This window comes from Dromiciops gliroides, chromosome 2 (assembly GCF_019393635.1).
Source record: "Dromiciops gliroides isolate mDroGli1 chromosome 2, mDroGli1.pri, whole genome shotgun sequence".
Lineage (NCBI taxonomy): Eukaryota > Metazoa > Chordata > Mammalia > Microbiotheria > Microbiotheriidae > Dromiciops > Dromiciops gliroides.
In genome coordinates this window covers 320,994,685-321,008,739 of record NC_057862.1, presented here as the reverse complement: position 1 = coordinate 321,008,739, position 14,055 = coordinate 320,994,685, and the positions used below count along the sequence as shown (strand labels likewise).

The window sequence follows — 14,055 nt, the reverse complement described above, 5'->3', positions numbered from 1 at the left end:
TCCTTCGTTGTTAGGCCCCTTCTGGCTCTGACATTCAGTGTCCTGTGTTCTAAGGCCCTACCAGCTCTGACATTCTATATTCCATACATACCTGTAAAGAAGACAAAGGTTTTCCCTGTACGGTCCTCAACATCCCGACACTCACTATCCTGGCAGTGCCGGGACCAGCAACTGTATTCTCCTGTGTCTGCAATAGTTGAATTCATCACCAGCAGCTGGCTATATTGGGTAAAGTGCTTGATTCTGGGAAAAAACAACACAACAACAACACAGTGAAGGGCGGATTTAGGACCCCCTGGCATGACCCAGCCTGTGCCCTAGCCCCTTTTCCCAGGCTCACAATGCTAGCAGCTTTACCCATTACACCCTTGCAGGCTCCCCTCTCTAAGTACAAAGTTAAGGAGGAAGGAACCATGGCCCAGCATCTTGGGCACAAAACCTGTAAGGCATTTGGCATTTGAAGCAACAACCCATACCTTTTCCTCTGGAAGGGTGCCAGAGATATAAAGCTATTCTGTCACTTAGAGGAGCTGCCTTCCACTGAGCTCCAGCAACCCGCTTTATATTTATAGTCCAGCCTCCTGGAGAGCTGGAACTTGGCAGAAGATATATGTGTCCCTTTCCTCCCCTATCCCATGCCCAGTGTTGTACCTGAGCCTCCCCTCTCCTTCCTCTTCCAAATAAACTGGGAACCTCCAGCGCACAGACTTCCCCCGGCATCGAAGCTCCAGGGCATTTCCTGCTGGCAGGCTCAGGGAGTCACCCACCTTCTGGAACTGGCCTTTCCCCACCACCTGAATCAAGATGGAGGGAGGCGAGGGTACCAGGGCCCCAGGGCTCTGGGCCTCCACTCGGGGGCTTGACTTTCTAGCTTTGGGTGCTTCTGGGACTTTCTGGTGGTCAGACTGTCTGGGCTTCTTGTTACCCAGAGCTTTAGGGGGCTTCACCTCACTGGGGTCTGCTGGTTTAGTCATGTTCTTCCCCACATCCTTGAGAGCTCTGTTGGGCACTCGGCTTTTTGCTTTTGAAAAGAGAGAGAGACAGAGACAGGGAGATACATAGAGAGAAAGAGAGGAGGAAAGGAGAAGGAGAAGGAAAAACGAAGATTTTTTGTTAGTTTTAAAATTTGTTTATATTTACCAAAATCTATTTTCTTCCTCTCCCACCTTCCTTACCCTTCACTGAGAAAAAACAAAAACAAAAATTTTGGAACAAATATGCCTAGTCAAGTGAAACAAATTCCTGCATTGGAGTTGTCGAAAAGCAACTGTATGTCTTCTTCTGCAACCCAGGGTCCATCATCAAGAAAGGCAGGATTGGGGGGCAGCTAGGTGGTGCAGTGGATAAAGCACTGGCCCTGGATTCAGGAGGACCAGAGTTCAAATTCGGCCTCAGACACTTGACACTTATTAGCTGTGTGACCCTGGGCAAGTCCCTTAACCCTCATTGCCCTCTCCCCACCCCACCCCCCAAAAAAAAAAGAAAGAAAAGAAAGGTAGGATTTTTATCATCATTATCAGAAGCAGAGATTGACTTCAAAATTACTATCTCAAAATCCTTACATTCTTTTTTTTTTCTTTTTAATTTTTTTGTGTGTGAGGCAATTGGGGTTAAGTGACTTGTCCAGGATCACACAGCTAGTAAGTGTTAAGTGTCTGAGGCCAGAATTGAACTCAAGTCCTTCTGAATCCAGGGCCAGTATTCTATCCACTGCACCACCTAGCTGCCCCTCTTCCATTTTTTATAGGATCTTTGGGATCAAAGAACTTAGAATTGAAAGGAATGGTAAACACTACTTAATTCCATTCCCTCACTTTGCTGGTGGGAAAACTGAAGCCCAGAAAGGTTAAGGGACTTGACCAAAGTCACATAAGTAGCACATTGTTTGTTAGGTACTGAACTCCCCACATAACTTTTCTCTCACTCCTGAAGCCCTCAACTTGGCCCTGACTGCCATAATATTTATTTCTCAGATTCTGCCCATTTTTCTTTCTCGGGGTTTCAACTTACTTGCTTATAAAGGGGGGAGAAAGATTCCTGATTTCCATCTACCCCTTTAGACACCATCCCAAGTTTCCTAGTACCTATGAGTTATTGTCTTCCATAGGTCTGGGCCTAGGAAACATCTCCAGCTGCTTCCTTTTTAGCTTCTAAAGGGGGATAGATAGGTCACTGTAGGAAAAGTGTGAGCTCCTTGAGGGCGATACTGTTTTTCATGTTATATCCCCAGCACTAGCAGGGTGCCTTGCACATAGTAGGGGCTTAATATCTGCTTTTTGGATGGCATTGGCTATGCCTTATATATATGATGTTTTTGTTTTTACAAAGCATTTCATACTCATTACCTAAGTTATTTCTCAGAACAAGTCACCATCCTGGAGGAAGCTAATGATGCTTTAACATTCATTAATGAGTAATAGGTAACACATAAATATTATTAAATCTATCTCACAGTTGAAGAAATTGAGGCTCAGATAAAGCACTTTATCCAAGATCACATAAACACTGAGGGTTATTACCAGAATCCAAACTCCTGTCTTCTGGGCCTATATTCAGAACTCTTTCCACCAGAGAATAGCTGCCGCTCAGATGAGGTGAAGATGGGTACCCGGAAAACAAAGCATCCCAGAAGGGATTGGTTGCAAGGGCAGCTTTGAAAGAGTCTACTCTGAGGCATATAACCAGAGACTGGATAGCTGGGCTGCTTAAAAGGGATGTGGTAAAGGGGGTGTTAGTGAGATCCTTGATGCTTAAATGACTGGTGGCTGAAAGATAATTACATGTTGTTGCCTACATCCTGGTCTTCATGAGGTCCTGCCTGGAAGATACTGCCTTCTTCCTGCCCCCTGGCAGACCCTGGTAATGCCAAGAGAGGGGCTGTCTAGGCAGATCACAGCCTCCAGCTGTCAGAAGGCTAAGGTAACTGTCTTCCAAGCTGAGACTCATTCAACTCTGCTAGACTGGACCCACGTGTCATTGTGGAGTAGATGGGGATTGAATTTGGCACCCTCTTCACTCCTCCATGCCGGCATCTTTCTAACACCCATAACTCTAGGATTCCCTTTGCCCCTCTCCAACGTCTACTTCCATCCCTTCTCAGAAGTCTCCCTCTTATCCCTTCTAATTAGGAGAAAGCCAGGAGGTAACCTGGCAGAAGTAGGAATCCCTCAGAAAGATTTGGAGTGGCTTTCATGGTAGTTATAACATGAAATTTGAATGAATTACTAGGCATGTTAACTGAATCACTGAGATTCAGACCAAAAACCGATACTCTTATTGTGAGAAGACAAAATGCTAAACCTTTCCGGTATAGTAATAATAAAGATGGCTTGCATGTCTATAGCGTTTTGAGGTGTACAAAGTGCTTTTCTGACAATGGGCCTGGTACTACAAGGATTATGCCTATTTTATTGATAAGGCAACTGAGGCTCAGCAATGTTAAATCACTTGCCTAAGGTCAAACAGGTAGCAAATGTCAGAGCTCATTCTCCTAATTCCAAAGCCAAGGTTCTTTATAACATACCACCCCGCACCCAGAGGCAAAAGGATAGACTTGATGAGTCCCCAAGATCTCTTCCTACACAAAGTCAGTGATGGAGTCTGGGCATAGCACATGTCCCAGGTTTAATACAACCCAAGGCTCAATCCCCATGCAGGCTCCAGCAATGGGCTCTGTTGTCTGTTCAGCCCTCAGAGAACCCACAAGATATGGGGGTGGGGGTGGGGAGGAGGGATGATTCTAGGTCTAGCTCAGTCATGCTCCAGGGAAGGATAATGGGTAGAGATGGGAAGGTATACTAGACATATCCATACCTGAGACCACACAGAAGAACAGGACATAGGCCAAGAAGCAGATATCCCTGGGGTTCATGGTGGGAGGGGGACAGTAGGAGCTGAGTTGCTGATGTGGCAAAGGCTGCCCCAGTCTGGAGAAAGATTCCCCACCTTCCCCTTTCTGGCCTCTATGTAGGGAGAAGGGGAGGGAAGTGGTGAGAGGCCCCCAGCATCCAAGGGGGACCTGGGAGATGAGAGTGCCCCATTTCAAAGGCAAATCAAATTTTGACTCTGGGCCTTTGCAAACAAAATTTTCCTCTTTCGAAGGGGTCGGGTTCCTCCCACTGACATGAAAGAAGCTATTCAGAACTGGGCTCAAGGAAACAAGGTTGAGCAGCCAGTGGAAGGGAGGGGTGTTGTAGAGATGAAGAGGTGGAGATGGGAGGAAGAGTGTAGGGGATGCCCTCCAGGATGTGGGTAGGGGTGGCTTCCTTGGGTCAAGGAACTGACCCAAACATATTACAACACAGTTGCGGTGTCCAAGGACATATTTTGCATCTTCACAAAGGAGAAATATGGAAGAAAGGCAGGATTAGCCATAGAGTCATAGAATCCCAGGGCTGGAAGTGATTTTAGAGCTAATTTGGCCCAATTCCTGCTTAAATCCCAGGTAACATCTACTTTGGTGAGAGGGACATCACTATCCCCTGAAGTTTTGTTTCCTAGGAGCCTAGGATCACCGATAGAGTGCTAGAAAAGACCTCAGAAGACCTCCAACATCCTTCACTTTACAGATGAGCAAACTGAGGCTGAGGGAAGTTAATCGACTTTCCAAAGTTCACATAAGCGCTAAGTAACCAAAGTGAGATTTGAACCCAGGTCCTCTGACTCAAGATTCAATATACTTTCCATTAAACCACACTGCCTCTCCTACTCTACTTTCAGAGAACAATTAATTCAGAGGTTTTCCATTATATTCAGACAAGATCTGCCTCTCTTAAACTACACATTCTTCCCCTCATCCCAATCCTCATTGCTCCTACTGATGTCCTCTGGGGCCAAGCAAAATAAATCATTCCTCGTTTCTCAAGATCACCTTTCAGATATTTGAAGACACTGAATGAGTCCTTTTGATCACATCTGCAGGGCAATGTTCAAGGAGGGTAAATTTGGGATGGCGCTCAGGAAGGATGGGAGGCAGGGTAGGAAGAAGACTTAAGGCAGCTATTTTCCACTATCTAGAAGTGGCCATTGCCATGGGAGAAGTGAGGACTGTGATCTCCCTCTCTGCTCAGTGGTCAGACTTTCCACCTTGATTGAATTCAGAGGAAGCTAGAGGAGTGGTGCAAAGCCTTCATGTGGCCACAGAACATGTGGTACAGCAAGTGGACATAACTCTGTGTGCCAAGTTTAACCATCTGCCTTACATATCTCAACACCAGACTCCTATTGTTGTTCGTCCTTCATTCCTGAAGAGGACCATGACATCTGGGTGATGTCATGACTTGCACTGAATTGGATGTAAGTGAAGGAAGGTTGTACAAGGTCACTAGCCTCATTCTCTCCTCCAGAGCCATCTGGGTTCAGTGGCAAGATATACATCAGGATGATTGGAGATGCCCTGGATGTTTAAGGCAATTGGAGTTAAGTGACCTGCCCAGGGTCACACAGCTAGTAAGTATCTGGGGTGAGATTTGAACAACCTAGGTCCTCCCAACTTCAGGGCTAGTGCTCTATCCACTGCACCACCTAGAGCCTGACCCTGGATGTCAATTCTTGCTTGCCCTCTCACACAGTAAGAGATTTATAGATGCTTGTCAATTGATCGATTGATCTTGATTTAATTCTACTTCTACTAGTCCTACTACCTGCCTCTATTCCTTCAGCTCCACTACACATATTCTGGTTAACAACTCTGACCTGTTTCAAAGGATGTTTCTAGCTCCTACTTACACAAAAACTCTCCAACTGTAGCCTTCCTTTGTTCTTCCTAAACTATAGAGCTTCATCTAAGTCCATGGAAACCATTCAGTGAAGACCCACAATATTCCTAGCCTAGGTCAGCTAGAAGGCTGATAATGAAAGTTTGAACAAAGGTAGGGGCAGAGAGGATAGAAAGAAAGTGTAGAGGGGGCAGCTAGGTGGTGCAGTGGATAAAGCACTGGCCCTGGATTCAGGAGGACCTGAGTTCAAATTTGACCTCAGATATTTGACACTTACTAGCTGTGTGACCTTGGGCAAATCACTTAACCCTCATTGCCCCACAAAAAAAACAAAACAAAACAAAACAAAGGTGTAGAGAGGAGGCAAAAGTAAAACAACAGGATTAGGTGACTGACTGGATACAGGAGAAGACATAAGAACATTAGATAAAATAAATATGGCTCCAAGATTCTGAGGCTATTTTGCCAGGAGAAGAGAAGATCTGAGACATGGATCAAGTATCTGAAGGGTTGTCATGAGGAAGAGGATTGAGAATTGGTTTTCTTAGTCTCAGAAGAGAGATAGCATGGTCTCACCAGTGGATAGCACTGAACTCAGAGTCAGAGGACCTAAGTTCAAATCTTACTTCTACCACATACTGTGACTTTGAGCTTGTCACTTCTCTGGTTTTCAGTTTTTCCTAGCTGTAAAATGAATATTATATTATATCTAAGATAATTTTAAGCTCTAAATCATACAATCCTTTGAACTAGAAACATAAGTAGAAGTTATTGAAACTAAGCTTTTCCCTGAAGACAATGCATTCTGTGTCACTTTCTCTGATGCTAGTTGATTCTCTCCCTCCTCTCCCCAACACACAAGGCCAACTAGCATATTCCTTGCTCCCTATTGACATTTCCAGATACCATCTTTGCCATCACCATTCAGCAGTCTTTCTTCCTGTGGTCCACACCATCCAATTATATCACCCTGTTTGACTCCTTCTTACTTTCCTCTATCAAACTCCAGGTCATTTCCTTTCTTTGATCAATGAAGTTATAACTCCTATAATTGACTTTTTTTTTTTGGTGAGGCATTGGGGTTAAGTGACTTGCCCAGGGTCACACAGCTAGTAAGTGTTAAGTGGCTGAGGCCGGATTTGAACTCAGGAACTCCTGAATCCAGGGCCGGTGCTTTATCCACTGCGCCACCTAGCTGCCCCTAACTCCTATAATTGAAAAACTTTCCTGCTATTTCCTTATGTTATTGTCCTATATCTCTTAGCTTTCAATGATAAATTCCTAGAAAGAATAGTTCACAACTCACAACCTTAAGAACAAAGCAAAGCAACCTTTCCTTTACCCTGCTATTCCCTCAAGTTATTGTCCTACATCTTTTACCTTTCATTGATAAACTCCTGGAAAGAGTAGTGACACTCACTACCTTGTCTGTCCTCACAATTCATTCATTCTTTTTTTTTTTGCGGGGCAATGGGGGTTAAGTGACTTGCCCAGGGTCACACAGCTAGTAAGTGTCAAGTGTCTGAAGCCGGATTTGAACTCAGGTACCTGAGTACCTGAGGGCCGGTGCTTTATCCACTGCGCCACCTAGCCGCCCCTCATTCATTCTTCAATCACTCTGCATTCTGGCTTCTTAACCAGCTCCTTTCTACTGAAATTCCTCTCTGATTCACTAAATCCAACAGCCTTTTCTCACTCAATTTTCCTTCACCTTTCCATAGTATTTGACTACAGAGTTGATCTCTTTCTCTTGCATACTCTCTTCCTTTTAAAGTACAATGTTCTCCTGGTTCAGTTCATTTCACTTGATTGAATTTTTCCTTATTTCCTTCATCACCTTCCTCAATACCTTCCAGTGGCTCTCTGTTGCTTATAAGATAAATCCAAACTCCTTAATCTGGCATTGACCACCCCGCCCCCCCCCCCAATTTGTCTCCAATTTACATTTCTAGCTTCATTTCATACTACTGCCTTTCACATGCTCTACATTCTGGTCATTGAATGCCACAAAGAGAAGTCTGAACTTGTTCATCAACAGTCCCTGAAAATTCTTGAGCAGAAAGTAGACATGACCAGATTGATAGATAAGAAAAACTAATCTTACAACTGCATGAAGCGTGAATAAATGGAAGAGTAAGAAAATCTTAAAGTAGACTATTGGAATAGTTTAGGCAGGTGGTAACAAGGATCTTTGCCAGTGGGGTGGCAGTGAGGAGACATTCAAGTGATGTTGCTAAGATGGAATTGATGGGATCTGGTAGAAAAATGAATATGAGAAATGAAGACAAGGGTAGATTCAAAGATAACCATACAGTGATGAATAGGACAGAGTACATGATGGTGCCACAGGCAGAAATATTAAAGAAAAAATTTGTGATGTCAGAAGTGTAAAAAATATTTTGAACTAAATGGCCTAATTTGGGGGGACTAATCTGACTGGAGGACTAATCTGGGGACTTTTGACTGGCTGGCTATCTGACTGCTATTGTTTTAATATGGGCCGTTTATAAAGTTCCACCACACTGCTCCACTTCCCAAATTGATAAGCAAAAGATTAAGAAGCCTCTTCCATTTTAACAGCAGAGGGTTTATTTATGAGATACAATTTAAAATTAAGCATACAGGGAAATAAAATGTACAATCTGACTGCCTTCCGGAGGGGCTGGAACTTTTTTAAAACAATAAGGGCTGGTGCTGCCTCTTCCCTTAGAGTATGTTCCACTTTTACTACTGAGCTCCTTTATTCTAACTCTGAGCCCCCTTTCACTTTGTGGATCCCCCTAACTGTCTGACTTCCTTCTCTGTACTGCCACCACCGAACCCCTGTGTTTCTCTCTCACCGACCTCTCCTTCCATTTTCCTAGTACTCCAGTGTCCTTCTCTGTTCCGTTTCTCTCGTCAGCCCCCCTTCTCCGTATTGGCATCCATCCCTTCCTGCTCTTAGCTTTTTCTCCTTCCCCCATCTCTTAGTGCTCCAACCTTTCTGCTCTCTTAATCTAGTCAGCCCCCACTCTGTTCTTCTAATCTTGTCAGTTCCCCTGCTGTCTAACTCCTAGGTCTATATATATCTTACTTCTCTCCACTCAAATCTCGGGGCTTTTTGCACCCCGATACACACCAAGCTAATCTGCCAGCCAGTGCTGTGGCTGGTGGGGGGGGGTGCACTCTAGCCTCCCGTGTGTTCCACACCCAGGGCTCCAGGGGCCCATGCCCCTGCTGCGCCTGGGTCCTCAGCACGGGCTACACCAGAGCCTGCCCTGGACGAGCCCAGGATCTCTCGGATAGATCCTCTCAGGGTGGAGTTAGCTGGGGCTCCCTCCCCCAGCTGTCTGACCTGGTGTCTTGTACAGCCCACCGGGTTTTTTGGCTCAGCTGAAGCTGAGGGGGAGGGGCACAAGCCCTTTACACAAAAAAGACCCTGAGGGCCTAAGGCTTTTTAATCTCAGTCCAAAGGTAGGGTCCCCAAATCAAAATAAATTTCCACAGAAGGAAGGGGGGTGGTTTGGAAGAAAAAGAATGAGAGGTTGGTTTGGACATGCTGAGTTTGAGGCAGAGGTGAAACATCCAGGTGGAAATGACCTATGGTTATTTAGACCTGGGGCTCAGAAAGGATATTAGGACTGTTGTGGTTCAGTCATATTCAACTTTTTGTGACCCCATTTGGGGTTTTCTTGGCAAAGTTATTAGAGTGGTTTGCCATTTCCTTCTCTAGCTCATTTTATAGGTGAGGAAACTGAGGCAGGGTTAAGTGACTTGCCCAGGGTCACACAAATAGTAAGTGTCGAGCCTAATGCACACAAGAACAGAGTGAGACCGTTTCTCCACAAAAGAGGGCAATTCTGATCACCTACTGATCAGGCTGAACAGCTCAGCGCGCGGTCCGGACCCAGCCAGGGACACTGCTTCCAGCGCATGTCAGAGTCTTCCGCACCAGCAGCTTCTGAGGCTCCGATCACAGACTGGTGAGGGGGTTCGACGGTAGGCTGGGGTGAAGTGGAGGCAGTATCTACTGGAGTTGGGGCAAAGCGCCCTGGGTCTGAACCAGTGGGCTGAATCTAGTGGTGGTGGCCCAGTGGGGGAGGGGTAAAAGCACGCCAAGCTTCCGACTATAGAGAATCAGAGTTCAATCAGACTTCTGTTTCCGGGTCAAAGAGAAAGCGGCTGTGATTACTCACAAGCCAGGCAGGCTGAGAAGAAGCCCAATCACCCCCTGGGCCACACTGTAGCACCAACAGTGTGTCCTGGAAGCAGCGCTACACTTTAAGGAGTAAAAAACCAAGAAACAGTAAGCCAGGATGAGTAGGCAGAGAAAGACCATTGAAAACTTCTTTGGGGGAAAGGTAGACCACAATACATCCTCAGAAGAAGAAGATAATAATAGGGTCAAAGCTCCAACATCCAAAGCTTCCAAGAAAAATATGAACTGGTCTCAGGCCATGGAAGCTCTCAAAAGGGACTTTGAAGAGAAAGTAGGAGAGATAGAATGAAGATGTAGAGAAAGAAAGGAAGGAATGGAAAGAGAAATGAGAGCAATGCAGGAGAGTCATGAGAAAAAAGTCAACAGTTTGAAAAGCCAAATGGAAAAGGAGATTAAAAAACTGTCTGCTGAAAATAATTGCCTAAGAATTAGGATTGAACAAATGGAAGCTAGTGACCTTATGAGAAACCAAGACACAGTAAAGCAAGTCCAATTGAATGAAAAAATAGAGGGCAATGTGAAATATCTCCTTGGAAAAACAGCTGACCTAGAAAATAAATCTAGGAGAGATAATTTGAAAATCATTGGACTACCTGAAAACCATGACCAAAACAAGAGCTTAGACACCATCCTCCAAGAGATTGTGAGGGAAAATTGCCCTGATATTCTAGAAGCAGAAGCTAAAATAGAAATTGAAAGAATCCACCGATCACCTCCTGAAAGAGATCTCAAAAGGAAAACCTCCAGGAATATTATAGCCAAATTCCAGAACTCCCAGGTCAAGGAGAAAATATTGCAAGCAGCTAGAAAAAAGGAATTTAAATACTGTGGAGCTCCAATAAGGATAAAGCAAGATCTAGCAGCTTCTACATTAAAGGACTGGAGGGCATGGAATATGATATTCCAGAGGGCAAAGGAACTGGGACTACAGCCAAAAATCACGTACCCAGCAAAACTAAGCATCATCTTTCAGAGGCAGACATGGAACTTCAAGGAGAAAGAAGACTTTCAGGCATTTGTTATGAAAAGACCTGAACTGAATAGAAAATTTGACTTTCAAATACAAGATCCTGGAGAAGCATAAAAAGATAAACAGGAAAAAGACTTCATGAGGGATATTAAAAGATCAAACTATTTATAATCCTACATGGGAAGATAATACTTCAAACTCGTAAGAACTATATCAGTAAGGATTTAATAGAGGACACAGGTCTGAACTGAATATAAAGGGATGTTATGTTTTGTTCTGTGTGGGGTGTCATGTCTGGGGCCGGATTTGGGCTTGGGGTCTCCTGGGTCCAGGGCTGGTGCATTGTCCACTGTGCCACCTAAGTAACCCATAATGACATCCTTAATATAGGGTTGAGGTGTAGGAGAAATAGACTGTGGGAGGGGGAAGGGGAAAGATGGTCTGGGGAGAGGTTGTTCACATGAAGGAAACAAGAAAAAAGCTTATGGAGGGGAGGGGAAGAGGGGGAAGGAATTGGGGAGTGAGTGAACCTTAATATCATCAGAATTGACTCAAAGAAGGACTAACATACATACTCAAGTAGGTATAGTAATATATTTTTGCCCTGAGGGAGGGGAGGGAGAGGGGGCGGGGGAAGGAGGGAAGGGCAGATTCGGGGAGAGAGTAGTAAAAAGCAAAATACTTTTGAGGAAGGTAAAGATGTTCTGCATAACAGCACAAGTATGAAATATTGAATTGCTTGATTTCATAGGGAGGGTTGAGGAGAGAGGGAGGAAGAAAATTTGGAACATAGAATTAGCTTAAAGACCTTAAACTCATCAGAGTTGGCTCATGGAGGGAATAATGTTCACACCCAGTTGGGAGGAGTAATCTATTTAACCCTAAAGGAAAGTATGAGGGGAAGAGGATAAGGAAGGAAAGGTGAAAAAGAAGGGAGTGCAGAGTGGGGGAGGGGACAGTCAGAAGTAAAATACTTTTGAGGAGGAATAGTTTAAAAGAAGATAGAAAATAGAGTAAATATCATGGGAAGGGAATAATATGGAGGGAAATAGTTATGATGACTTTGCTGGGCTAATATGAAAAAAAATTTTTGTCAAGTTTAAGGTACTTTATTTAGGTTATGATGAACAGGATACTATTAGAAAAACCTGGAAAGACCTACATGAACTGAAGCAGAGTGAAATGCACTGTATACAAAATAACAGCAATAGTGTAAGATGATCTGCTGGGAAGCATGTGGTTATTTTCAGCAAGGCAATGGTCCAATATAACCCTGAAGGACTTATGAAAATGGCAACCCATCTACAGAGAAAGAAGTGATAGTATCTGAAAATAGATGGAAACACATTTTTTTTCTTTTCTTTTTTTTTCTTTTTTGGTGAGGCAATTGGGGTTGGGTGGCTTGCCCGGGGTCATGCGGCTGATGGGTGTTGGGTGTCTGGGGCTGGATTTGGGCTCGGGTGCTCCTGGTTCCAGGGCCAGTGCTCTGTCTGCTGCACCACCTAGCTGCCCCTGGAAACACATTTTTTTAAAAAAAAATTTTTTCTCTTTGACAATTCCTCAGTCTGAAGTTTTGGGAGTTTTTTGACTGTTTTCTCTCACAACCTAGCTAATGTGGGAATGTTTTCCATGACTACTCATGTATAACATATTTTGAAATGCTTGAGTTCTAGTGGGTGGGGGGTGGGAATGGAGGAGGAAGAGAAGTTGGAACAATTTTTTTTTAAAAATTGATGTTAAAATTTGTTTTTACATATATTTTGGAAAATAAAATTCTATTAAAAAAAAAACAAATAGTAAGTGTCTGAGGCTAGATTTGAACTTGTGAAAATGAATCTTCCTGACTCCAGAGCCAGTGCTCTATCTATTGTGTCACCTACCTGCCCTATATTTTAGAATCACCTACATTGAAATAGCACTTGAAGCTTTGGAAATGAATGAGATTGCCAAGTGAGAAAGTATAAAATGAGAAGAGATGATCCAGAATATTGCCCACCCTTTCTCCAAACCCTGAGAACGAGAGACAAAAATTGTGTTCAGTCATGCAGAGGCTTGCAAGGGATGTGTTATCTTCAAGAAAGAGGCAGGTTTCTATTAAAGGAAGAAGGTAGAAGAAATATTGATTAAAAATATTAAGGATGTAAAAGTTTATGGATACTAGATCAGGAATTCCAAAGGAGCCTTGTTCCAAAGGAATGGGCAAGTCACCAGGTTGGACTGAGTCTGGAGAACTTATGAATAAGAATGTTTAGAATAGGTGTGAGATTTGGGAAGGAGGCAATCTGGAGCATCATTTGCTTCTAAAGCAATAAGAATGGCTGAATGGGACTGGAGAGCCAGTTTAATAGGTGGTAGACTGGGATGGAACCTTCTTTAATGGAGAATTTAGAGAATTCATCTGCCTCAAAATTCCCAATGGAATTTGGAATGTTAGTGTTTTGATGTGTGCTTCCATGAGCTTTCTACCCTAGGTTACCTTTTGTCTTGGAGGGAGCTGGGCTCCCATGTGGTGGGGAACTGTCTCCACAACACTACTTCTTCACATGTCCTAGGGGTCCCAGCTCTGCTAAATTCTAGGACTATGTCACCTTGGGAAGTTTATGGAAGCTTTGTAAGCATCAGTTTTTCCATTTGCAAAAGGAAGGGGCTTGAGATGGGATGGGGGTGAAGGGAGTAGGAGAAGTAAAAGAGTGGACCAGATGTCTTTTCCGGCTCTCACATTCTACGTCCTCACATCCAATAGTTCAAAGTTCTCTTATTTTAAGTGGCAGATTACTAGACTGGGCATGGTAGGTAGAGGTCATGCCAGGGCAGTGTAGTTCTGAATGTTCATTAGAGTTGGAAGGTACTGGCTACAAGTCCAGTAGTCCTGGGAGTGTATCCAGCTGTCTTGAAGCTTGGCAGGTCAGCAGTCAGGCCTAAGCCTCTAGCTGACCATCCCCCCAGGGACAGAGACTACTAAGAAGTATCCATGTGCTCCAGATAAGCAGGGCCCCAAAGAATGCCCCATTGTGCCCTGGGAGGGCGCAACTTAGGGAAACTTGAAGCCTCCTGTTGATACAATGGAAGGAGAGATGATCTACAGTGGTCCCTGTGGGGATGGGTTGAATAGCCTGGATGTAACCCAGTCCCTCAGCTCTGCTTCAAGGCCAGTAGAAGCTCACAGCAGA

General features: G+C 44.2%; 1 protein-coding gene across 1 annotated transcript in view; it reads right to left on the bottom strand.

Annotated features, from left to right (window-relative positions):
• The window catches only part of LOC122738812 (platelet-derived growth factor receptor-like protein), a 42,362-nt gene that overhangs the window by 13,561 nt on the left and 14,746 nt on the right, over nucleotides 1-14,055 (bottom strand). The window contains exons 2-4 of the mRNA XM_043980722.1: nucleotides 9,569-9,618; nucleotides 652-1,021; nucleotides 92-243 (exon numbers count right to left, since the gene is read on the bottom strand). Coding sequence (XP_043836657.1) covers nucleotides 92-243; nucleotides 652-1,021; nucleotides 9,569-9,618 — 572 coding nt within the window. The remainder of the gene's footprint in view (nucleotides 1-91; nucleotides 244-651; nucleotides 1,022-9,568; nucleotides 9,619-14,055) is intronic.